This window comes from Macrobrachium rosenbergii, chromosome 42 (assembly GCF_040412425.1).
Source record: "Macrobrachium rosenbergii isolate ZJJX-2024 chromosome 42, ASM4041242v1, whole genome shotgun sequence".
NCBI classification, from domain to species: Eukaryota; Metazoa; Arthropoda; class Malacostraca; order Decapoda; family Palaemonidae; genus Macrobrachium; species Macrobrachium rosenbergii.
The window spans coordinates 13,720,830-13,747,351 of NC_089782.1; the positions used below are offsets into that span (position 1 = coordinate 13,720,830).

General features: G+C 40.6%; 1 protein-coding gene, 1 long non-coding RNA gene and 1 pseudogene across 6 annotated transcripts in view; 2 read left to right on the forward strand and 1 right to left on the reverse strand.

The window, feature by feature from the left end:
• Mpi (mannose phosphate isomerase) overlaps positions 1-26,522 on the forward strand; it is a 148,534-nt gene that overhangs the window by 111,712 nt on the left and 10,300 nt on the right. For all 5 annotated transcript variants that reach the window (XM_067085512.1, XM_067085511.1, XM_067085513.1 and 2 more), the window contains 2 exons: positions 14,839-15,006; positions 16,401-16,603. In XM_067085512.1, coding sequence (XP_066941613.1) covers positions 14,839-15,006; positions 16,401-16,603 — 371 coding nt within the window. The remainder of the gene's footprint in view (positions 1-14,838; positions 15,007-16,400; positions 16,604-26,522) is intronic.
• LOC136827956 (uncharacterized) overlaps positions 1-26,522 on the reverse strand; it is a 216,351-nt gene that overhangs the window by 20,289 nt on the left and 169,540 nt on the right. The gene's annotated exons all lie outside the window — the stretch shown is intronic.
• On the forward strand, positions 20,928-21,046 carry LOC136828462 (5S ribosomal RNA; annotated as a pseudogene).

Consider the following 26,522-nt stretch of genomic DNA (forward strand, 5'->3'; position numbering starts at 1 on the left):
AGTTACATCTAAACAGTAGCTCAATTCATTTGCTTAAAGTTCTTCCTAGAAGCTAATTGAAAAAGATGACAAAATATATGTTTTGTGAATTCAGTGTTCATAAACCTCATGGCTTCTATATACTAATGCAATATTTGTTCCTACACAGTATACAAACCCTCGTCCCTTACATAAGGAATTACTTTCAACGAAGCTGGAAGGGGTGTTAAACTTTCGAACAAGGTGGTTAGGCGGTTAACCAACCGTCGGTAGGCAGGAGTCCCTCCTGCCTGGATGTAAGCATTCCAATTTGCTTTTGGCAGTTGTGCTATGCAGACTTGTGTACTAGCTCTCTGCCCTGATCGCCATTTTGCTTTTTTTCCCTGGTGAGATCTTTCTTGTTTTCCTCGCTTTGTATATCTGCTTGTGTTTGATATACAGTAATTATGCATGGAAAATATGAAAAAAATGTACAAAACAAAGAAACATGCATAAAAAATCAATCTTCCTCTTATATCAGTGTTAACATCGGTCACAGTAACTTGCGGGTGACGAGACTTCACAATGGCTGGGAGGAGAGTAAGAATGTTGAGTGTTGCCTACGTATGAAATTCGGATTTTGAATATTTTTACGGTGATTAGAGGTGAAACATCAACTGTAATTAGATATTCTCTTGTGCGCTGTTATAATATGTGTGATAATCGTAGTCAACTAAACTTGTAAAGCAATATGGTACAGTAAATCAGACAAAGCAAAAAATATGTCAACTTGTGAACTTGCTGGATTTGTTTATATTTAGTGTTTTTCTATATTTACCTATGAAATTCAGATTTTAAATATTTTTATGGTGATTAGGTCAATACAGTCGACCCCTGTTAAGACGGACTAATGGGGGGGCCAGGGTGTCCGTCTTAGCCAATAGTCCGGTTTAACTGGCGATATCTATATATTGTATATACCTATACAGACAGTCTCCGGGTTACGATGGGCTTGGCTTAAGACATTCCGAGTTTACGACGCTTTTCAAATATATTCATCAAAAAATTATTTCCTAGGTTACAACGCATGTTCAGGTTTAAGACGCTGACAACGCCGATCCGACGGAAGAAATATGGCTCCAGAATGGCAGAATGGTCAAATTTTGGAAGTTTTTTGTTGAAAAACTCAATATAAATACAGGATACATTGTTTTCAAGACACCCAAAGAATTAAAAGTAAGGCCCAAAAGATTAAAAGTAAGGTTTTCTTACATTTTTGAAGGTATTTCTGATGACGCCAATCAGAAGAAATATGCATCCAAAGGGAGGGTTTTTGTTAATGAAAACTCAATAAAAATGCAGGATTCGTTGTTTTCAAGACACCCAAAGGATTGAAAGTAAAGTTTTCTTACGATTTTCGACGGTATTTCAGACAACACCAATCTGAACGGAAGAAATATGCATCCAACCGGCAGAATGGTCAATATTTAGAGGGTTTTTTAATGAAAAACTCAATAATAAAGATGCAGGATTCGTTGTTTTTGAGACACCCAAAGGATTAAAAGTAAGGTTTTCTTATGATTCTCGATGGTAATATTTCACATATGATGGAAGAAAATTCACATTCGCGGATTTTTTCATAGAGCAATGTTCACTAATTACTGACTTTTATTTTCATGACTAAATACATTTTTTATGATAAAAAATGATTTATTAATTTTAAAATAACAAGGTAACCACAGCAAAGTATCGATAAAAGCTAAATTAACCCTTAAACGCCTATTGGACTTATCATACGTCGACTAAAATTGTCTGTTGGGTGCCGAGTGGACGTACCGTACGTCGACTACAAAAAATTTCAACCTTCGGTCAACTTTGACTCAACCGAAATGGTTGAAAAACGCAATTGTAAGCTAAAACTCTTACATTCTAGTAATATTCAATCATTTACCTTCATTTTGCAACAAATTGGAAGTCTCTAGCACAATATTTCGATTTATGGTGAATTTTTGAAAAAACTTTTTCTTCTTTACAGGCGGTAACTCAGCCGAAAATTTCATAAATTTTTTTCATCATTTTGTCGTAATTTTTGCACTGTTCTATATTAGCCGTTACATAAAGTTTTATATATGAAAATGTGTGCAATTTCATGTACAATACAGCAAAATACAACCCATGGTTGTAGCTTTATCAGTTTTGAAATATTTTCATATAAACCACGATAACTGCTAAAATTTCAACCTTGGTCAACTTTGACTTGACAGAAAATGGTAAAAAAATGCAATTTTAAGCTAAAACTCTTACGATCTAGTAATATTCAATCATTTACCTTCATTTTGCAACCAATTGGAAGTCTCTAGCACAATATTTCGATTTATGGTGAATTTTTGAAAAACTTTTTCCTTACGTCCGCGCCAGAAATTCTTTTTCACGTTGTCGTAATGTTTGCACTGTTTTATATTAGTCGTTACATAAAGTTTTATATATGGAAATGTGCGCAATTTCATGTAGAATACAACAGACAATAACTCATGGTTGTAGCTTTTATCAGTTTTGAAATATTTTCATATAAATCACGATAACTGCCAAAATTTCAACCTTTGGTCAACTTTAACTCAAAATGAAATGGTAAAAACGCAATTATAAGCTAAAACTCTTACATTCTAGTAATATTCAATCATGTACCTTCATTTTGCAACAAACTGGAAGTCTCTAGCACAATATTTCGATTTATGGTGAATTTCTGAAAAAAATTTTTTCCTTACGCTCTTGTGCGGTAACTCGGCCGAACATCTCAGAAATTCTTCGTCATGTTGTTGTAATGTTTGCATCGTTTAACATTAGTCGTTACATAAACTTTTATATGAAAATGTGCGCAATTTCATGTAGAATACAACAGAAAATAGCTCATGGTTGTAGCTTTTATCAGTTTTGAAATATTTTCACACAAATCACGACAACTGCCAAAATTTCAACCTTCAGTCAACTTTAACTCGACCGAAATGGTAAAAAAACGCAATTGTAAGCTAAAACTCTTACATTCTAGTAATATTCAATCGTTTAACTTCATTTTGCAATAAATTGGAAGTCTCTAGCACAATATTTCGATTTATGGTGAATTTTTAAAAAAACATTTTCCTTATGTCTGCGCGGTAACTCGGCGAACATCTCAGAAATTCTTTCGTCTCGTTGTCGTAATATTTGCACCGCTTTATATTAGTCGTTACATAAAGTTTTATATATGAAAATGTGCGCAATTTCATGTACAATACATCAAAAATAACTCATGGTTGTAGCTTTTATCAGTTTTGAAATATTTCCATATAAATCACGATAAATAGAAAAATTCGACTTTCGGTCAACTTTAACTGGACCGAAATGGTCGAAAACTGCAATTGTAAGCTAAAACACTTACAGTCTAGTAATATTCAATCAATTAGCTTCATTTTTCAACAAACGGGAAGTCTCTAGCACAATATTTCGATTTATGGTGAATTTTAAAAAAACCATTTTTTACATCCATCCGTTATGAATTCATGCATCATTTTGTGATAATATTTTCTCTGTGTTGCTTTGATTGTTTTAAAATTTGTTATATATCAAAATCATCGCAATTTAGTGTACAATACAACTAAAAAAAATTAACTCATTAGCTTTAACCGTTTTTGCTTACAGTGCGATTTGTATACAATTATATACAAGTTTTTTTTCGCTGTCATATATTCCAATATTTTTATGATAATGATATTTTTTTCATTTCTGATGGTTGCATACTAAACTTTAGGCAATGACAAAAAAATGAGCTAAAAATGAACTCTTAATCTTAAAAACTAAGCGTGCTGTGATTTTTTGAAAAAACTTTTTCCGCCAGCGTTAACTCACCGAACGCCACTGGCATACGTGAGACGTTTTTGTAAATAGGGCTTCGGCGTTAAAGGGTTAAAATCCGTGAGGTCATAAAACTGCTTACTATGTAATCACTTCACTAACCTCTCTCTCTGTCTCTCCTTCCTCAAATAATTTAACTCTTTTGAGATTTAAGTAAGGCCAACTGCCCATATCTCTCTCTCTCTCTCCCTCCCCAAATAATTCACAAATAATTTCACTTTTGAGATTTAAGTAAGGCCAACTGCCCATCTCTCTCTTTCACCCCTAATAATTCCACTCTTGAGATTTAAGTGAGGCCAACCACCCATATCTCTCTCTCTTTCTGTACTACATAATTATATCCTTCAAAGAAATATGGATTACTGTATGTGAACATAAAAATATACTAAAATTCCATCATCGGTTGTGCTACAATTTTTTTATTTGCTTTGGCGTAGGCTTCAAGACGACACAATATCGGCCTGAGGGATTAGAAGTAGCCAATAACAGAGCTCGTAGCAACCCCCTCTCTCCATGACAATATGCTTTTGGCCACAAGGACTGACAGTAGCCAACAACTTGTAATAACCCCCTCCTTGACGACATGCTATTGGCAAGAAGGGTGGGATTTTAACCAACCACAAAGCTTGTACCTCACGGGCTTTGCATACACTAAAAGGAGGGTGAGTAGTATTTTTCTTTCTATCTCTCTCTCTCTGTCTCTGAGAGAGAGAGAGAGAGAGAGAGAGAGAGAGAGAGAGAGAGAGAGAGAGAGAGAGAGAGAGAGAGAGAGAGAGAGAAATGACGGCACAAGAATTTTTTAACAAATTTGTGGGAGATGGTTAGGACTAAGCACGTTTGTATGATAAATAAATGACTTACCTAATAATAAGTACTAATTTTCAAATATTAGTAAGGTGAAATATACAGTAATAATAATAACGTACTGTAATTACAACATTTATGCATTTTTAAAGCAAACTATTTCAATTTTTAAACAAAGAAATATCACACCCTGTCTTTTGCTCAAAGCTTTGAAGCTATGGGATGGTGGAGCTCAAATATTTCAAATTACTAGACATTTCTGACCAAGATCAATTTCTCCCTTCCTTTCTTCCTCTCTCTCTCTCGCCAAAAGGTAGAATGAGAAATGGATAGATATATAAATAGATACTTAGTTCAGCCTTTCACTCTCTCAGGAAAAGATACTGCTAATTTGAGTCTTTACCGATGCACGCTGATTTTTTTGTGTGTGTGTGTGTGTGTTATAGTGTTTTAAAAATGCATGATAAAGGTAGTAGTACATCTATGGAAGACAAAGAAAAAACCAATTTTCTGTCGTCAGTCGCAGTAAAGAGAAATGGATTAACATTCCTCGAGAGATTAAAGAGATAAACCTCTCTCTTGCCCGTGCCAGCACAAGAATGGCTGTAAGTCATAGTGGTAATTCTCTCTCTCTCTCTCTCTCTCTGGCTGGAAAAGGATACTAAAGTTTAAGATGACTTTGAAATTAAATTAATAATATAATTTCAAAGATTAATACGGTAGTAATAGGATAATAATTTAAGCTATATTTGATGTAGGATGATACTTGAAGTAAAATTGGGGAGCACTGTAGTTCTGTGAAATTCGAAGTGTTTTTTTGGTAGATAAGCAGTCTCTCTCTCTCTCTCTCTCTCTCTCTCTATGGCTCCAAAACAGCCGAATGGTAAAATTTTGGAGGGTTTGTATGAAGACTCAATAAAAATGCAGGTTATGTCATTTTCAAGATACCCAAAGGATGCCCTAAGGATTAAAATTAAGGTTTTCCTTCGATTTTCGACGATTATTTTGGTTTATGATGATTTTCGGCTTACGACGCAGTGTCAGAACAGAACCCCATCGTAAACTGGGGACTGCCTGTAAATAAACTGTATTTCATTATTTTTATAAAGCATGAATAATAAACCAATGTAGAACGATTGAATTAAAGCTCATGGTAAAAGATGAAAATTGAAGAATAAAACATGATAAAAATGATAGAATTCAACTGCATATACTGTAGATGCCTAGGCCGAGACATGAACACACAGTTGTTAGGTAGAAGGAAGTGGAGTCTAAAATGAAAAATAAGGTAATGAAATTTAGATTACAAACAGGTACACAATCCTTTACCCAAAATCCTCGGGGCCAGATGTGTTTTGGTTTTTGGAATTTTTCGGATTTCAGAACTGTGGGGTCAGGAGCATAATCAAAATCAATATTGCAGCAAAAACATTTTTCTCCCTTTTTTTTTTTTTTCATTTTAATTATTTATTCATTATAGGTTATTATTTATATTAATATACTGTTAAGTGAGTGTGAGACAATTAAGATCATCATTAATAAAATAGTGGTACAATTAAGACTGAGAGTTCATTAACACATTTTGCTCTCAACAAAAGAGAGGGTTGTTTTTTATTGTTACTAACGTCGACATCAGTTTGCAGTCGTAAATCTGAGGACAGTCTGGGAATAGGATTCGCAAGTGATGATGCATCACCATGACAGACTGTTGTGGGATTTTTCATACCACTATGTTAAAGTGAAAATTATTGTTGAATTCTTGTTTTCATGAAGAAATAATTATATAAAACAAATTATTGAGTAATTTTTGCCATCAGCAGTCAAATAATCACGATCATGGCAACGTTCAAACTTAGTGCCGTCACTACATATGTCTATAAATGGAACAGAAGTAGAAGGCTGTCATTGGCTAACAGATCTCCATGGCAGCCAGCCAGCCACTCAAGTTTTAGCTCTATTCTGTCTGAGAAAGGACGTTTTGCTCAGAGAAGCTGATGACATTATTGCGTGTGTTTTGAATACAATACTTAGTTTTTAATAGACTATGTATTTTACTGATTACATGAAGAATAGAATGCATTCCTTCTTATTACTTTGAGTGCAAAATTGTTGTTCAGAGATGCTTCAGCAACAAAATATGTATATATTTTTTTGCTTCAGAAGATATTTACTAACATTGTGTTAACAATACCTTTAAAACAAAATTCTTCTCTTTCATCTCTCGAGGATAGAATTACTGCATAGTGCATAGAGGGAACTGGCAATTCTCTCTCTCTACCACGTAAACACAAGTATTGTTCAGTAACTCAGCTTTTGTCTTCGTAAAGTTTACCTTTGTCATGTCTTTTTTTTCCTAAAAAACATACAAAGCATTGTACTGTAGCTACCAGTCAGGCAGCAGATAGGTAAAATTGTTAATGCTCAGTGATTGGCTACAATACTTCCTACCCTCCCAGACAATAGCGTTTCTTAAGGATGGTACGTACTGTGCACAAGTTAAGTTGGTTACAAGTTAAAAGCATTTCAGTTTAGTACAGTATAAATACAGAACAGTATATATAAAATAAAAATATTTTTTATTTACCTTTGGTAAATAAAAAGGAAAACAGTATGCGATGAGCAGAAGAACAGTAACTATCTCAAATCATGGACAAACATTATGTATTTTGAATCGGCTGACCCTCTTTGGTGTCCATCTTATCTGATATCTGGATTAACAGGGTCCGGTTTAACGAGGGTCAATTGTACAGTACAGGCAGTCTCCGGTTCACGACGGGGGTTTCGTTCTGACGCCACGTTGTAAGCCGAAAATCGTCGTAAACCAAAATAATTGTCGAAAATCGTAAGAAAACCTTACTTTTAATCCTTTGACTATCCTGTGGGTATCTTGAAAATGACATAACCTGCATTTTTATTGAGTCCTTCATAAAAAACCCTCTAAAGTTTTACCATTCTCCTGTTTTGGAGCCAGAGAGAGAGAGAGAGAGAGAGAGAGAGAGACTGCCTCACCACTTATCTACCAGAAAAAGACTTGGAATTTCACAGAACTACAGTGCTCCCCCATTTTTACTTCAAGTATCATCCTACATCAAATTTAACTTAAATTGTTATCCTATTACTACTGTATTAATCTTTGAAATTGTATTATTAATATCACTTCAAAGTCATCTTAAACATTAGTACCCTTTTCCAGTGAGAGAGAGAGAGAGAGAGAGAGAGAGAGAGAATGAATTACCACTACGACTTACATTCAGCCAATCTTGTGCTGGCACGGGCAAAAGAGAGAGAGAGCAAATAATGATGGGAGAATCTAAAGATTTACATATCGACAGCTATAAGGTGGTTCTTGTGTTACATGGCCTAGACCATGAGTCATCTAAATCTGCACGGAAGGCCGTCACCCAGCGTGTATGTCCAGGTGTTGGCGGCAAGGGTTGTGCCTGCTTCCGATCACCTATTGACATTGACCTTCATGTCCTCTGCACCAGTTGCAAAGGGCATGACTGTAACTCTGAATCTACCTGTTCTGAGTGTCATTCTTGGTCCCCTGTGCAGTGGGTGAAGTTTACTGGACTCTGACTACATCCTTAGTTGCTAACCCTTCTTCCTCATTTCTCCCTCCTGCAGAACTTCCCCTCTTGGCTGCCTCTCCTCCAGGAGCGATCTCTCCCTCTTTATCTCTATTCACTTTGTTGGGTGAAGATAGATTGTGTTGGGGAGAGAGATTTGAGATGATCTTGTCTCAGGGGGCCTCTGCTCGCCCGGAGGGGGAAATTTTTTCCTTGAAGCGAGACGAGTCTCCCTCTGCTCATCCAAATATACTATTTTTTCTTCAGGTTTGGCGGCTGAGCACCGTGAAGCAGCCAAGCTCCAGGAAGTATGGATCTCTTTGGGGCTCTCGGGCGCTCAATTGGTGCAGGGTATCCTGGCACACCTGAAGGCATCACAGGTTCCAATAGTCACTCATGCTGCTCCTACTGTTACCATGACTACGGTAACCATAATGGCATTTGCTAAGGTCCCCACATTGATGTCAATGCACTTCCCAGCTTTGATGACCCCAACTGTGGTGGACCAGACTGCCATCCATGCTCCTGCCCCTCAGTGCTCGGTGTCCCTACCACCATCTGCCTTCGCGATTCCGATGGCTCCTATTGTGCCTGCTGTCACAGCTGCTCCTGCCGCCCAGGTTGCTTCTGCTGCTCCTGTGGTTCCTGCCACTGCCTCCTTGATGGGAGACCTTACTGCCATCCTGAAGAAGATGTCGAAGAAGAAATTGAAGAAGAGGAATCGTAAGGTGTCGCCATCTTCGTCTTCATCTTTGACTTTGTCGTCTGCTGCCTCCTCCACTTCTTCTTCTGAGGCTCGCCGGCCAAAGAAGAAGGCTACCTCTCTCCCCCAAAAGAAGTCCTGCCACAGGACTTGTAAGGGGCTGCCTCCCTCCACAGGGGAAGCAGTGGGATCTCTAATTGACTCTCCCCAGCCCTCGGGCTCGGGAACCGTTTTGTGTACCCCACCGGGGTCCCGTGTCTCGGGAGCCTTGAGTGCCTGAGCCCCCAAGGCCTGCATGCTGGGAACCATTCAAAGAAGTCCACTCCTAAGATTGGTACTATGCCTGTCTCTTCCCGAGTTTCTTCAGACACTCAAGAGGAGACCACTGTCATTGATCATTCTGTACAAGTTTCGGGAGTGTCAGGTGCTCAACAGAGTTGAGTCACTCTGAGTACTCATACCCCAAACCAGTACAGTACTGGTGAGTCTACTTCCTGGTCTGGTTTAGGCTGGTTTTGGCACAGAATGAGAGAAAGTGCAGAAACATGCAGGTGTTTTGACGCTTCCTGCCAGTACTGCTTCGAGTGCTCGGTCATGTTCCCAACCTGGTGCTTCAGATTCAAGGGTTTGAGCACTCGGAGACGAAGCGAGGAGGTCCCCTGTTCAGTCTTCCTCTCGTCAGAAGGTTTTGGTCTCGAAGAAGACTGGAACATGTTGGGAGGACTGCGCAAATTCACGTCAGACGATGCACTCAAGCCTTGCCAGCCCTTGCTCATGTTCGCGTGATTGGCCCTGCTCGCCGAAGGACAGTGCTCGGATACGCTCACCTGAACCTCTTCGCTCTCCTTGGGACAGAGCCTCGCCAAGGCGTAGGTGTTCTCCTAGACCTGTGCTGCCGTTGCCTACTGGCTCTTCCAGTAGGACATGTGGGAGTGCTGAATCCCCCTCATCTGTCTCCTCAACCTCCTGGGGCTTCACTGGGAGGCATGAGTCAGACAGGGGGGACTCCAATGAGAACGCTCCTTCTTTTCGGAGTTCTGCTACGAAGGCCTACGCCCTGGGTTCAGTTCTCAGACGGACTCATCATACGCCCAATTAGTTGAGGAGGGATCCCAGGGGTCTGCTGAGGTTCTCCCTCCTGCAGGGAGGGTAGATTGGGAGGACCACACCCTGAAGGACTCGAAGGTCCTCTTCCCCAGGATGCAGGCACCCCTGAGATATAGAGGACTTTTGCAGAGGTCATCGTGCTGATTTGTCAGCGCAATGATCTCGGGGAAGAGACCATGGCCTCTTCTGTAAGTCAACCTTCACACCTCGATTCTTTTTGGGGTCCAAAAAAGGAACCAAAAGCTTCAGTGGGGCTGTTATGGTCCGCACTTGCTGAGGAGGTGCTCGATCAAGCGAATAACCTGGTCTCTGGGCAGGAGAATTCACTGCGATGGAACCGCTCAGAGAAGCTTCTTCCTCCTCCTCTGCTTCAACAGAAGCACTTCTACATGCCCTCGGAAGGGTCTCTGCTGACAAACAGGTTGACCCAGACCTGGTTCGTCTAGGCCCAGATCTCTTGCTACAGCAGGGGTCTCCCTCTCGCGGTAAGAGGCAGCGAACCTGGAGGCCACCGCTATGGCGGCTCTCCAGGCAGTCTCCTGGCTGGGTCTGTGGTCGTTCACAGTATCTAAGGTTGCTGCCTCCCCAGGTCTGATCATCCCTGAGGAGGACTCCATGTTCAGGAGACTGTGCCAGTCTGGAGGTAGGGCAATCTTCTACCTGGCCCACCAGACAGCAAATCTGTGGGCAAACTTGGTGCTGAAGAGGAGGGACACCATCCTGAATTGGATCTCCAGGTCTGTAGGTCCCAAGTCTATGTTAACCCTCAAGAACGGACTGTTGCTTGGTTCTGCCTCTCTCTTCCCCACAGAGTTGTTAGATGCTGCAGTGGACAAGAGACATGCTGAAGACAATGACCATCTTGTTCACCAGGCAGTGGCCAAGACCTGGTCTTTGCTTGCCACTGCAGTCTGACCCTCAGGTCAGGGTAGCACTTCCTCAGCCTCTAAGAAGACCCAGGCTTCAAAGGGCGCTCATGGAAACACCCAGCCTTCTTCTACCTCTGCCAAGAAGGGTGCACAACCGCACAACCGTTCTTTCCAATCGGGAAAAGGGGCAAAGGTAAAAAGAAGGGTGGATGCTAGGGGTGGCGTTCCCCTCCAGCTGCTGCCATTGGTGTTGGGGGGGGGGTTTCCAGCTTGCCGAAAGCTCTTGCACTCAAAGAAAGGTTAAGTGATGCTGAAGAAGAGCGCTGTAGAAGTCATGTCAGATTGGTCCCCAGGCTTTTACAGCTGCATCTTTCTCATAGAGAAAGCCTCAGGGGATTGGAGACTGGTCATAGACATCTCTCTCTCTCTTGAACTGATTAATTCGCCAGGCTCGGTTCACAATGGAAACGGCATGCTTAGTGCTCGCTTCCATCAGGGAGAACAACTTCAGTATTACGGTGGACTTGAAGGTGCATATTTTCAAATACCCATCCATCTGTCCTCTCATAAGTACCTACGCTTTATCAGGGAAGTGGTATTCCAGTTCAGGGTACTCTGCTTTGGGCTCTCAACTGCCCCTTAGGTGTTCACATGAGTGTTCATCCTTGTGTCAGCTTAGGCCCATTCACATTGGATATGCCTTTTGTTGCTCCAGGACAGGGATTGACTTCTCGAGTTTTGTTACAGCCTCGGAATTGTAATAAATCTCGAGAAGTCCGATCTCACCGCCAAGCAGAGGACAAAGTACCTGGGCATGCTGATAGACACGGTAGCAGAAAGAGTCTTTCCCTTGGACTCTTGTATGAGCAGGTTCAGGAAGGCAGCGCAGCTGTTCCTGTCTCAACAGGAGCAGCCAGCTCAGCAGTGGCAAGTCGCCCTCAGTCACCTGTCGTCCTTGGAGAAGCTGGTCCCTCATGGGAGCCCTCACCTTTGTTCTCTCCAGTGGAAAATGAAGGAGTTCTGGCCCGAGTCTCGGGATCCTCAGTCCTTTCTCATTCCTCTATCGGAAGAAGTGAGATGGGACTTAAGACTGGTGGATGGATAACAGAAATCTGGTAATAAGAACATCTCTACATACTCCCCCTCCCGACATGCTTCTGTTCTCAGATGCATCAACTGAGGGATGGGGGCGCATACCTGGAGGAGTTGCTGACTTCAGGGATGTGGAACAAAATGGCAAGCACCTTCACATCAACATCCTGGAACTCAAGGTGGCCTTTCTGGCCCTCCAAGAGTTTCAGGATCGAGTGATAGGACATTTTGGTGGTGTTGATGAATGACAACACCACAGTAGTGGCATATGTCAACAAGCAGGGGGGTCTTATATCCCTCCTGCTGCATCAGTTGACAATGCAGGTGCACAAGTGGGCAGTAGCTCACTCGATAGAGTTGTCAGCCAGATACATTCCAGGCAAGAGGAATGTAGTGGCAGACAAGCTCAGCCGCCAGAATCAAGTGATAGGGACAGAATGGTCCCTTCACTCAGAAATTACGGAGAGGTTGTTCAAGCGCTGGGGGCTTCCGGCCATCGATCTGTTCACCACCCTGCACAACAGAAAATTGCAAGTCTTCTGCTCCATCATGCTAAACCCATGGGCCGCTGCAGAGGATGCATTCCAACACCTGTGGGACAACCTCGACGTCTACACCTTCCCTCCGTTTTGTCTGATTCGCAAGAGATCACCTGGAATCTCAGGATGATTCTGGTGACCCCCAAATGGCCACAAGCCCTCTGGTATCCCGACCTGCTAGCTCTGCTATCCGAGGCACCGAGGGAGACCCCCCCCCCGGCACAACCTTCTGCATCGACCACACGTAGAGCGGTACCATCAGGCAGTGCAGTCCCTGTGTCTTCATGGCTGAAGACTATCCAGTATCTCTTGCGAGTGAGAGGCTTTTCTTGCCACACAGCAACAGAGATGTCTGAATACCTCAGACAATCCTCTGCAGCAGTATAACAGAGAAAATGGGCCGTCTTCTGTGGTTGGTGTTGTAGACGGGTTCTCTCTCCAGTCAGAACCACTGTTCAGCAGGTCGCAAACTTCCTCATCTTCCTTCACTGAGAGAAGCTTTTCTCTGTTTCAGCTGTAAAAGGCTATAGGGCCGCACTCGGCCTAGTCTTGTGCCTGAACGGAGTAGACATCTCTCTGGAGATTTCGCTACTGATGAAAAGCTTTGAAAGGTCTTGCCCTCCCAGGGACACCAAGCCCCTTGAGTGGGACGTGACACTCGTTTTGAGGAGCCTGACTAGTGCACAGTATGAGCCTTTACAAGAGTTGTCGGACAGGGATCTGACCCCCAAGACCGTCTTCCTGCTTGCCCTGGCACCGGCGAAGAGAGTAGGTGAACTCCATGGACTATCCTTTGATGCTAAACACTCAAAGGGATGGGGATCAGTTATGCTCGATTTCATCCCAGATTTCATAGCAAAAACTCAGAACCCGTCGGTCCCTGACTCCAGGTTCGAGTCCTTCACGATCCCCTCCGTAGAGGACTTTGTTGATAATGATCCAGACAAGATGCTGCTGTGTCCTGTTAAAGTGCTGTGGTACTATCTTAAGAGGACTCAACACCTCCGGCCTGAGTGTCAATGACTCTTCGTTAGTACTGGCTCGTCCAAGAAAGAAGTGTCCAAGAACACAATTTCTTTATGGCTTCATGAGACGATCAGGAGAGCGTACTCTGCAGGTGGCGATGACGACACCAGTACATTCCACCTGAGAGCTAACAAAGTCAGGGGGATTGGTCCATCCCTCGCATTCAGGAAAAATCTGTTGGTTCCTCGGGACTGATTGCTCAGTACATCAATTTTGTAAATCTCCCGGTTGTTGGAGCTGCCAAGAGGAATCTTGGCTTTCATACTTCTTCTGATAGCTGAAGGCAGGGGTATGGCCATGACAGACCACGTTTATGTCCTTCTAACTTCAGGACATTGCCCACAAATCCTTGGACACTTTTTCCTTGGGACCTGTGGTGGCTGCTCAACTAGTTGTGTAGTTTACCCAGCTCCTCTAAGAGGACAGGTAGCATCTCGCCTAAGGTGTACGGTTATGGAAGTGAGAGTGATTGTGTGAGTGACTGGCCGCTCCTCCTCCTTCCTTGCCATCCTTCAATTTCTGCCTTCGGGAAGAGAGCAGGATTCAGGCTGTCGCATGCTGGAACTGGCAGCCAATGTAGGTGAGTTTGCACATCAAGCATCAGTTTTATTTTTCTATCTTTAGATTTATAGAGGCAATCCTGCTCCTTCATCTAAGAAGGGGAGGAAGGAGACCCTGACAATAAGACTAACTCAATGCTTATATTTGCCTTACTGTCACCGACTCTTAGGTTCATCCTAGCCTGTTTTCATATGAGATTATGATTCTCTCACTCATTCGAAAAGGCCCGGAAGTCTGACAATTGATCTTGCAGTTCTTCCACTCCATTCAATATGTCAGAGGCACGGTACTCTTACTCACTCTATCAATTAGGAAGAGAAATCCAGATGTGGCGAACTCCAGTCAGTTCAGAGACACTCAGATTCTTCCCATCAATAAGTGAGTTGTCACATAAAGGACCGAGGGTTTGTATGTTGTGTAGGAACAAATGACAAAGTAATTGGTATTTTTCATAACTATACAAACTTGAGGTCCTTTACAGGTTTATGCCCACTTCATATCACCCCTCAATCTGATTCTTGGGCCGAAAGGCAAATTGGAATTTTTACATCTAGGCAGGCGGGATTCCTGCCTACTGGATGGTAGTTAATTGCCTAACCACCTTGTTCAAAGTTTAACGGCCGTTCCAGCTTCACTGAAAGTAATTTCTTACGTAAAGGACCTCAGCTTTGTATAGTTAGGAAAAATACAAATTACTTTTAAAATTTGTAATTTTTTTTCAGATTCTTCCAAAGGAGATGAACTTTTACGAGACTTGTTTCTGACTTTGCATGAAAAGTACCCTGGAGATGTGGGCTGCTTTTCTATTTATTTGTTGAATTATTTCACTCTTCAGCCAGGAGAAGCAATGTTCTTGGGTCCAAACGTTATACATGCATATCTTTATGGAGGTAAGAGAATAACAGATTTTTTCCTTTAGATTATTGTGTGCATCCCAGTTAATGTTAACAGTAAAATCTCATTGATCTGGCTTCTCATTTAGTATAATCAGAGAACTAACATACTTTTCTTTTATTACAAGCTTGAAGTATAAAAACTGATAGGCATGCTCATGAAGCTCAAAACTCAGGCCTACAGTACCACATGTACATAAACATATGTTTGCTTGTTGTTTAGCATAACACTTGTACTGTTTTCAAGTTATTACCACATATCATTATTCATCAATATGACTGTCAGTTTAGGTAAGAACAGAAAGTAGGGACAGCATTCACAGTTTATTAACCATTTATTAACCAAGTCAAAAATGGAAATTAAGCACAATTGCATTTTGGTCTAATTTTTTAGATTATCATTTAGCAAAGAATTACTAGTGTTAACAATAACCAAGAATTTGAATGGTGAACAATTTTTGTGTATAAATGTATTACTAATATCTATTAAAATCAGCTGTTTATCAATTAGCAACACATTTGACCAGTATACAGTTGCAGTAGTATTGACTAAAAGGACATGAATTTTTGTCAGGTTGTTTTGTGTGCTTGAATAAGTACTTTTGGCTTAAAGTTTCTTGTAGCTCAAGAATTTGAATGGTGAACAATTTTTGTGTATAAATGTATTACTAATATCTGTTAAAATCAGCTGTTTATCAATTAGCAACACATTTGACCAGTATACAGTTGCAGTAGTATTGACTAAAAGGACATGAATTTTTGTCAGGTTGTTTTGTGTGCTTGAATAAGTACTCTTTTGGCTTAAAGTTTCTTGTAGCTCATCTGTCTTATTCGGTGAATGATTCTCAAAATTTCTTTCAGTTGGAAATTATAAAAATAATTAATTTCCTAATGGTAATGTACCTACTTTAAACATGTTACCCAAAATGGGAAAGTTTGGTGTTAGTGGAAAGTTTTTTCTGCAAAACAGAATTAAGATAACATTTCAGAAGTACAGTAATCATGCTTTAATGCACCATGAATAGTCTTATAAACTCAAAATTTCATCATGTTTTGAGTATAGTTTTATAAAAAAAAAAAAATTCCTGAAATAGCTGTGCTTAAATGTTTGTTGACTTAAATGTGTCTTATACTATCAGAAATATAAATTTCATTTTAGTCATCAAGATGTTAGTAAAGTAAAAATTTCACCATAGAAGAGAAAAGCTAGGCATGGGCTTATTTTAATAAATTGAGACGCAAACATGTTTGCGTATCTGGCAAGGTTGAGAGTCTTAGAGAGCATGATTGCTGTGTATCCAAGCACTTTCACAACCAGTTCTCGTAATACATACAATCTTAATCCTGTTTTGGTTATAATTTGTTTAATATCTCCTTTCATTTTCTTTTAGATTGTGTGGAGTGCATGGCCTGTTCAGATAATGTTGTGCGAGCAGGTCTAACTCCAAAGTACCAGGATGTCGAGACCTTAATTAATATGCTGGAGTATGAGATGTTACCAGCAGAACTGCGAAAATTCAAAGGCAGTGCTATTGATGAATATACTGTATCGTATAATCCTCCAGTTCCTGATTTTGCTGTTGATATGATAGAGGTATGTTCAAGTAAATTTCTCTGTTTTAAAGTAACATGGTGTACATTTTTGTTAGTTTCATCATGATGTCCAATTTTATCAGCTGCTTTTCCTTTCATTGCAGTAGCTGACTTTTACCTTGGCAGTGTTACCTTTCAGCATAATGCTCACATTCTTTGCTGTTGTACATGCATGTCTTGTTTCTAAAAAATATGTTTACTTCATGTATTGGAAGACAATGTGAGAATTGTGACAAATCCTCTTTTACCTATTTTTTTACAATCATATCAAACTGTAGAATCATAATGTACAGTATCTGCTGTGCATCATACATTTTTGGATCAATTTTTTTTCTATTATTGCAAACTAAATTAAATTACAGGTTTTCCATAGTATTCTTTCCCATTAAGTGACATAAAACAGCCAGATTAATGCCCCTAATTACTGGAGGTTAAAGGAAAGATTGCCTTTCCAGATTATTCTGGTATATAGTAGGTTTAAGGAAGTTAGACCATATTGAGTTAACCTTACACTTTTTTTGTTTACTTGTTGTATAGTATGTTTTTTATACACAAGTACCCTTAGAATAATTCTCAGTATTGTCCTTCCAACAGTAGTTAGTAATGGGGGGGGGGAATTCCTACGCTCCTGCCTTCTCTCATTTCTGTTCTGGAGGATGAGAAGTCCTGGGAAAGCTTCCTTGATGAAGTTTTCATCTCCGCCTTTGCATTCTTCATCGTCATACGCTGTATCGCAGTCTCTTTGTCTTCTTTCTTTCCTTTCAAGAGACTTTTGGCAGAAAAATACACAGTGATTGTAAGGAAGGCAACTAACCATCGGAGCGACAGCCAACGAGCTGCGTTCAGTCAGGTGATTTCGGTTCGAGAGCGTTTGATTTATTGCAGTGTCTTCAAGAGCTGCTACTACTACTACTACTACTACTACTACTACTACAACACCCCCCCCATTCGACGTTGGATTTGCTGTAGGCCACGACCATGTCTTCCCTGGGCTTTCCTCCTCAACTGCGCCTGCTGTTAGTGCAGCTCCCACACAGATCATCTTCCCCTTCCCTCTGTTGTGTCTCTGGGCACTGCAAGCGTACCTTCTGTACCAGAACAAGAGTTCCTAGTGTAATTGTGCTTACTCTTCCCTGCAAGTTTCCTTTCGAGAACAGTTCCTGGTTGCCATTTTCAGTGATGCTGCCACAGTATTCTGGACACTTAAGCCAGAGATACACTTTCCAAGGAAGGAAGTATACATGGCCATGCAATGTTGCACACCTCTGTCTTTGCTTCATGACGTATGACCAAGGAGGAAGGAGAGAGGCCCTGGGTAGGCAGAAGTAACATTGCCTTTGCCTCATTGTTGCACGCCATGACATTTTGGGATTGCTGCAGTTTGCTGAACATCTTCAGCTAAAGATTCGCTCTCCAAGGAAAATAAGCTCAGCCGCGCAGATGTTGTACACCGGTGTCCCTTCTATAAATGTTGCACAAAAGAGATACAATTCTATCTTTGATTTTGCTGATTTCATTTACTCCTCGTGCTCTCCCCTGCCTATGGACATAGACTTGGAGCCTCTTCTTCTTAGCCTAGTGAGTGTTAAGTTGTATGTGGATGCTTCTTCACCCCCTGCACATTCCCACTTGGGAACACTGCTGTTGCATGGCACGTCCGGGGCCAGGCCCCCATCCACGCTTACATGGAGGTTTGGAGGAGAATGGGATGGCTCTTCAGAGAGTTTTTCCCCAAGTTTATGTGAAGGTTTTGTAGTGGATGGATCGCTCTTCAGAGAATGTTTCCCTCCACCACGTTTTTGTGTGAACGGTTGGCTGACACATCTGAGGGACGCCTGTAACAACCCCCCCATTCATGTTGTTGTGAACAGGATCATCAACATCTCCATGGTACTGCAGGCAGCGCCTCCGCACTACATTTCACGGAGAGTTCCCTGGCAAATGATTGCTCTTCAGAGAGCATTTCTACCTCCACGGTCGGGTAAGGGGCATCAATGGCGCTTCTGTGGACATATGAGGCACAGCACCACCTATCTTGGTGTGGAATCAGGGGCACATCTATGCATTTCCCCCTGCTCACATCCATGATGTGGCAGCAATCTTCCTGGAGTGGCCAATGTTGGTTTTCGGTAACAACTACATCTTCATGAATGACTTTTCATGGCTGTGTTTATCCACGAAGACTTCAACATTTTACAGGTAGGATAGGAACATTTGTTTAGTTGTTCCTACTCAACTTGGCACTCGATTCCCTTCCGGAGTTGGGAGAGTTCCAGTTTTGACATCACAGGTTTCTTCGGATCCCCAATACGTTTCCAACTGCAGTGTCTGTAAATCATATGGACACCCATCGCTTTGACAGGCCCCATGGCCATGCGTCTTCAGGTGTTTTGTTTATGTTAGACCTCTACAATCGGACCACTTCCCCAAGAAAATGCAGTTGCAGTGTTCTTCTGCAGGTGCTCTTCGTAGGAAGATTGAGGCACAACTGCGAAGAAGACAGACTGGTGGTCCTAGGGAGACAACGTTGTGTCTGAGAGGTGGCTTTGGCCGCCCTCGCATGATTAAGACTGTTCCCTTTGTATGAGGGATTACCCCCGTAGCCGAGACTACTTCCCTCATAGCAGCTATTTTCACGGCCATGTACATAAGACCGTTCTCCAGGACCTGTACGGATGTTGTCTCCTCTTTCCACAGATCATCCGCAGCCTTCATCTACTGTCGAGTCTTCAGTCTTCAGATTGACTTGAAGTATTCTATGCTTCCCTCTCTGGTTTCCTCAACCTCTCTCAATGACTCAGTTGTAACGTTGACTGGAGTCGTCAGAAGCTTTTGTGTCAAGCGAGAATTGTCAGTACCAATCCATTTATGGGCAGTACACAGGCAACCAAGAGTGTGCCAGGTAGAAACATCAGAGCCAGGACCAATCCTCTTCTCTTTCAAGTCACCCTCAGAATGATACGTTCTGGGGTCAGTTTTATCCACTGGCCATCATACAACCAAATTTTGCAATAGATTTGAGAGATGTCAATGAAGTTCTTCAGTCCCTTCATGACCACAGAAGCAATTGAAAGTTTCCTTTTCAAACCCCTTCCCTTCCCTGAAGGGAAAGTAAGGGTAAGAAGAAAGAATAAGATGCCTAGACAGCTTCTCTCCCCATGTGTGGCCTCCAGCAGGGAATGCCTGTAGCCCTAAGCATCATATTATAGTGGCTGAAACCTGGGTAGTGGATGTCCTTTGGTAGGATATCAACTTCCCTTCGAGCTCCTACCCCTCCCCATCAGCCATCCAGTCCACGTCCACGAATTCATTCTGTCTCGTTGAAGAATCGTCCCGTGGGAAAATTAAAGGCAATGCTGAATGAATACGTTGTGGAAATCATACAATCCGGTTCCTGATTTCTGCAGCCTTGTAGAGAAATTGACGGGTAATTGGAAATCAGTCATAGATCTTTCTTTCCTGATGTATATTGACAATCAATTGGTCCTAGTGAGCTCTCATGCACAGTCTCTAGGTGAGGACTGACTTCTCAGATTTGGTCGCAACCTGAGAGTTGCATGGACTTGAGAAGTCCAAACTCTCACCTCAGCAAAGAATAAGTATCTGCAAGGTTAACAGATACAACAGCAAGATTGTCCTTGTTTCGACAGGGGCAACCAGCTCAGCAGTTGCAAGCCATTCTTGGTCACCTGTCGTCACTGGGGAGGCCGATTCTTCATGGGCAGCTTCTTCTTCATTCCCTTTAATGCAGATTGAAGGGGTCCTGGTCTTCGACAAGGGATTCCCTGTTCCTTCCCTTCCTCTTTCAGAGAAGAGAAACAAGCCATAGCCTAATGGTTAGACAAGTATCTCCTTGTAGTGTCATTACACACTTTGTGCCTCAAGGCATCAACTAGAATAGCAGCCACCTGCACTTCAAGGGGTTAGGTTGGGTACTTAACCTAACCTAACCTGCACTTCAGCATCCGGAACTTCTTAGCTCTTCAAAAGCTTCAGGATCCAAGGATAGGCATTCTGTTGTTAAGAAACGGTACCACAGTAGTTCCATAGTCAACAAGGGATGGGGCTAGTGTCCTTGCATCTCTTCAATTGACAGTGCATGTGCACGGTGGGCAGTAGCACCCTCAGCACAGCAGTCAACCAGACACATTCCAGGCAAGATGGATGTATGACAGACAAATTTAGTCACTAGGGTCATTTGGTCTCAGCACTGCAACATTTTGAAGGATTGTTCGACCTTGAAAGACAGCTGAATTAGACCTTCCATCTTGACACACCGAAGCTGTTACTGTTTGGCTCTGTCTTTCCAGACTGTGGGCATAACAGCCAACAACCATACTACATTGAAAGCACCGGTTCCTGTCTGGTCAGCAAAGTTCAGCAATGTTGGGTCTGGTTAGTACTTGGATGGGTGACCATCTGGGAACACAAGATGCTGTTGGCATCTAGGAGACATCTTTCACACCCATGGTACAAGTCTTAAGGCTTACGTGCTCCTGCCATTCTTTCTGATTTGTCAAGTGATCAACAGCATGATCATTCTGATTCTAGGACCCTGGTGGCTACCAAGTGACCGAAGACCTTTTGCATTACCACCTAAAGACTTGACCTTCAATACTAGGTGCTGATGACTCATTTTAGTTCCAGCTTGGCCAAGTAGTGGTGTCCAAGAGCACTGTTTCTTCTGACTTTGTTTAATGATCAAATGGGCATACTCCACAGCTGACGCAGTGGACAACAGTGCGTTCCGGGCAAGATTTCACAAGGTCAGGGGCATTGGTCTGACTCTCACATTTAAGACGAACCTGTTGCTCAGGTACTAAGGATCGGGATGTGGGCACAACAGACCACATTCACCTTTTTACCTTCGGAATGTTGCCCATAGATCCTTGGACTCTCTTTTCTTGGGTTCTGTGATGGCTGCTCAGCAGTCATGTAGCTTACCCAGCTCCCTTTGAGGGACAGGTGGCATCTCACCTAAGGTGTACAGCTGCAAAAGAGAGGGTGTGTGTGGGACTGGCCTCCTACCTTTCTCTTTTATACCCTTCCTCTCCCAGTGGGCAGAGATGATTAGCAAGCTGTCACATGCTTGACGGGTGTGCATGCAGGTGTTCTAGATGAGTGAGTATCCTGTCGATACTAATCTAGCCTCAGTTTGGATTAATAGATGCAAGTCCTACCCTCTCCCTAGAAAGGAGAGAGAGGGAATGACAATGAACAAACCTGTTGGTTATCTTCAACTTTATTGTCCTCGACAATATGGGTTCATCCAAGTCCTTGTTTGAATCAATGATGCTACATCCCATCAGTTTGAAAGGCTCAGAAGTCTGGCAGTTGAAAATCACATGTTCAGCAGATCAGAAGCATGGGTCTCCTTCCATTGCTCTTACATGACCAGGAAGAGAGGTCTCTGGTGAGGCGAACTACCAGTCAGTTCAGAGATTGCTCAGAATCGTCCCACCAAGAAGTGAGTCTCCCATATGTAAAGACCAAAGGTTTGTGTATGGCTAGGAACAAATGACAAATTTTTAAAGTATGTAATTTGTATTTTTCCTAACATACAAACCCGAGGTCTTTACATAAATGGACCTTCTCTAGCGACCCCTCATTCTGGTACCTGGGTCAAAAGGTAAAGTGAATGCATACCAACTGGGTGGTGGGGCTTCCTCCCCTACTGTCGGTAGCCAACTACAGGCAGTCCCTGGTTATTGGCAGGGTTCCGTTTCTGAGTGTGTGATGATAACCGAAAATCGGCGATTTCCGACGCTTTTTCGGCGATTTTCGGTTATCGGGGCCTCTGTTAGGTATGTATCGTCGCCAATATCCAATTATCGGCGCTGATAAGCGGAAATCAGCGATTTTCGGCACTGAAAATTGCTGATTTTCGTCGCTAGACAAGCCCCATAAAACCAGATCGCTGTTAACTGAGCCCGTCGTTAACCGGGGACTGCCTGTACAGTAGAACCTTGCTTTAATGACCTGGATCCAATGGACATCAGATTTAACAGACAAAATCTGGCCAAGGGTAGTGGCTGGCGTTATGATTACTAGTGCACTAACCTCAGCATTGGTGCGAAATTAGAACTTACTGTATATTTCCATGTATAAGACATCCTTTGGATAAGATGAGGTCAAAAATTATTGCAAATTTTCATTAATTTATCTTATACCAGTAGTATAAGGCGATTGCTAAATTACAAAACCATCAGTGTATAGGCTAGCTTTTGCAACATGTATCTTATGAAATATTGGTTATTTAAAGATGACATTATTACAAATGCTGTTTTACTTACTGTATCCTTAGAAATTCAAAATAAACAAAATAACAAAGCTGATTCTATATCATGTTTCCCTAAACACGTCACCTAAAAGAGAAACACTTTTTTTATGTCTCATCACCAATCACAAACCCCTAACAATATGATAATGTACAATAATTATTGTATATAACTATCATTTGTATGACTGAATTGTTCTAAATAGTTATTTACCACCAAAATGATAAAGAATTTTTAATGAAAAATTAATATTGTTATATTCCAAGTGTTATTACTACTGTAATTACACTACCATTAAAATTTGGGAAAGGTTACCGAAAGATAAACGTTGCTGTGAGCCCAACCATAATTCGGTTTACATTTTGTCAGCTGGCCTCACATAGATAAAATAAACTAAGTTGATTTCATTGATTGTTTCATCGCCAATGACAAACAACAAGACGATAAACGTTCTTGTGAATGCAACCAAAATTCAGTGTTTACATTTTGTTAGCTGGCCTACAAGTTGATTTCATTGATATGGAATTATTCCTCAAGTAGGACCAATAATATATAAGGTAAAAATGGTTTTATTACCTTTATTATCAGTTTATTTCATAATGTGAATCTTTTCATGTATGTCGGTGATTATTGCACCTAGGCTGAAGCTAGCCTACCAATTAACATCACTTAGGACATGAAAATAACAATGCTTCACTTTAACCCTTAAACGCCAACTGGACGTATCATAAGTCGACTAAAATTTCTGTCGGGTGACGAGTGGACATACCGTACGTCGACTACAAAAAATTTCAACCATCAGTCAACTTTAACTCGACTGAAATGGTCGAAAAACGCAATTGTAAGCTAAAACTCTTACATTCTAGTAATATTCAATCTTTTACCTTCATTTTACAACAAATTGGAAGTCTCTAGCACAATATTTTGATTTATGGTGAATTTTTTGAAAAAACTTTTCCTTATGTCCGTGCGGTAACTCTGACTGAAAATTTCAGAAATTTTTTTCATTTTGTCATAATTTTTGCACCGTTTTATATTAGCCGTTACATAAAGTTTTATATATGAATGTGCGCAATTTCATGTAAAATACAACAAAAAACAACCCATGGTTGTAGCTTTTATCAGTTTGGAAATATTTTCATATAAATCACGATAAGTGCCAAAATTTCAACCTTTGGTCAACTTTGACTCGACCGAAATGGTAAAAAAATGCAATTGTAAGCCAAAACTCTTACATTCTAGTAATATTCAATCATTTACCTTCATTTTGCAACAGATTGGAAGTCTCTAGCACAATATTTCGATTTATGGTGAATTTAAAAAAAAAAACTTTTTCCTTACGTCCTGTGTGCGGTAACTCGGCTGAAAATCTCGGAAATTCTTTTGTCTTTTTGTCGTAATGTTTGCACCGTTTTATATTAGTCGTTGCATAAAGTTTTATATATGAAAATGTGCGCAATTTCATGTAGAATACAAAAAAAAATAACTCATGGTTGTAGCTTTTATCAGTTTTGAAATATTTTCATATAAATCACTATAAGTGCCAAAATTTCAACCTTCGGTCAACTTTGACTCGACTGAAATGGTTGAAAAACGCAATTGTAAGCTAAAACTCTTACATTCTAGTAATATTCAATCATTTACCTTCATTTTGCAACAAATTGGAAGTCTCTAGCACAATATTTCGATTTATGGTGGTGAATTTTGCCAAAAAAAATTCTTTTTCCTTTGTCGTAATGTTTGCACCGTTTTACATTAGTCGTTACATAAAGTTTTATATGTGAAAATGTGCGCAATTTCATGTAGAAAACAAAAAATAACTCATTTTGTCAGTTTGGAAATATTTCATATAAATCATGTAAAATTTCAACCTTCGGTCAACCGACCGAAATGGTTGTATATTAAAACTCTTACATTCTAGTACATTCAATCATTTACCTTCATTTTGCAACAAATTGAAGTCTCTAGCACAATATTTCGATTTATGGTGAATTTTTAAAAAAACAAAAAATAACATCTCAGAAATTCTTTTGTCACTTTGTCGTAATGTTTCATTTTATATTAGTCGTTACATTGTTTTATATATGAAAAAAACAAAAATAACTCATGGTTATAGCTTTATCAGTTTTGAAATATTTTCATATAAATCACGATAAATAGAAAAACTTTGACCTTTGGTCAACTTTAACTCGACCGAAATGGTCGAAAACTGCAATTGTAAGCTAAAACACTTAAAGTCTAGTAATATTCAATCAATTACCTTCATTTTTCAACAAACAGGAAGTCTCTAGCACAATATTTCGATTTATGGTGTATTTTGAAAAAACTTTTTTTACGCCCCCTGCATTTAATTCATGCATCATTTTGTGATAATATTTTCTCTGTGTTGCTTTGATCATTTTACAATTTGTTATATATCAAAATCATTGCAATTTAGTGTACAATACAAAGAAAAAAAAAATAACTCATTAGTTTTAACCGTTTTGCTCACAGCATGATTTGTATACTATTATATATGAAATTTTTTTTTTTGCGCTGTCATATATTTCAATATTTATATATGATAATGATATTTTTTTTCATTTCTGATGGTTGCATACTAAACTTTAGGCAATGACAAAAAGGAGCCAAAATGAACTCTTCATCTTAAAAACTAAGCGTGCTGTGATTTTTTGAAAAAACTTTTTTCCACTTGGCAAGCAAACTCTCGAACACCGCCGGCATACAGCAGACACTTTTGTAAATAGAGGCTCGGCGTTTAAGGGTTAATGGACAATCGAGTTTAACGGATGACCTTCCCCCCCATTAGTCCATTAAAGCAAGGTTTCACTGGTTTCACTGTACCAATAACCACCTTGTTTTTTAGTTAAACGGCCGGCTCCAGCTTGCGCTGAAAGTTAATCCCATTCGTAAAGACCTCTGGTTAGTGTGTTAGGAAAAATACAAATTACTTTAAAAATTTGTTACGTTCACGTTGTTAAACAGTAGAATACTGAGAAATCAATATTTGTATTCTTGGAAGTTTTTTACAGGAATCCTGTGCTCTTTTAGACCCATTCATCTAGTTAGTTCTTATTGGTATGGTTGAATTCTTATAAATTTATTGGTTTAGCATATAAATTGTTTTGTTGCTAACTGTTTTTGATTAAGCAGAAAGTTAAATTTGATTTTTTTCTCACATCTCAGTTTTTAATTATAAAATGAACACAGAAAAGAATCTCAATAATATATTTTTGAGTTACACTCTCATGGTTCCCCCAGGGCTCCATAAGACGACCAACCAGTTACAAAGAATTCTCTTATAGTTGATCTCGGCCTGAATACTGCTTGCTTTCACAGTGATAGAATATAAAGGACTCAGGACAAGAGGGCTTATCTCCTGTCCCACAACAACTACCTAGGCTCAAGTGCCTTACTGGCCAACTTCATTACACGCCAGGTCTGTACGAGATAAATGTTCACCCCAGTCCCATGCTTTTCTTCAAGGAAAGTGTGTGTTTGAGGACTCAAACACACCAAAAAAATAGGTTTTTCCTATGTCAAAACCTGTTTTTTTGATAGCATAGCCGCTGTTCGTCCTCAGAGGAGCTTACAAAAGAAATTGATAGGTGACAAAATGGCTTGGCTCCTAAGAGATAAACC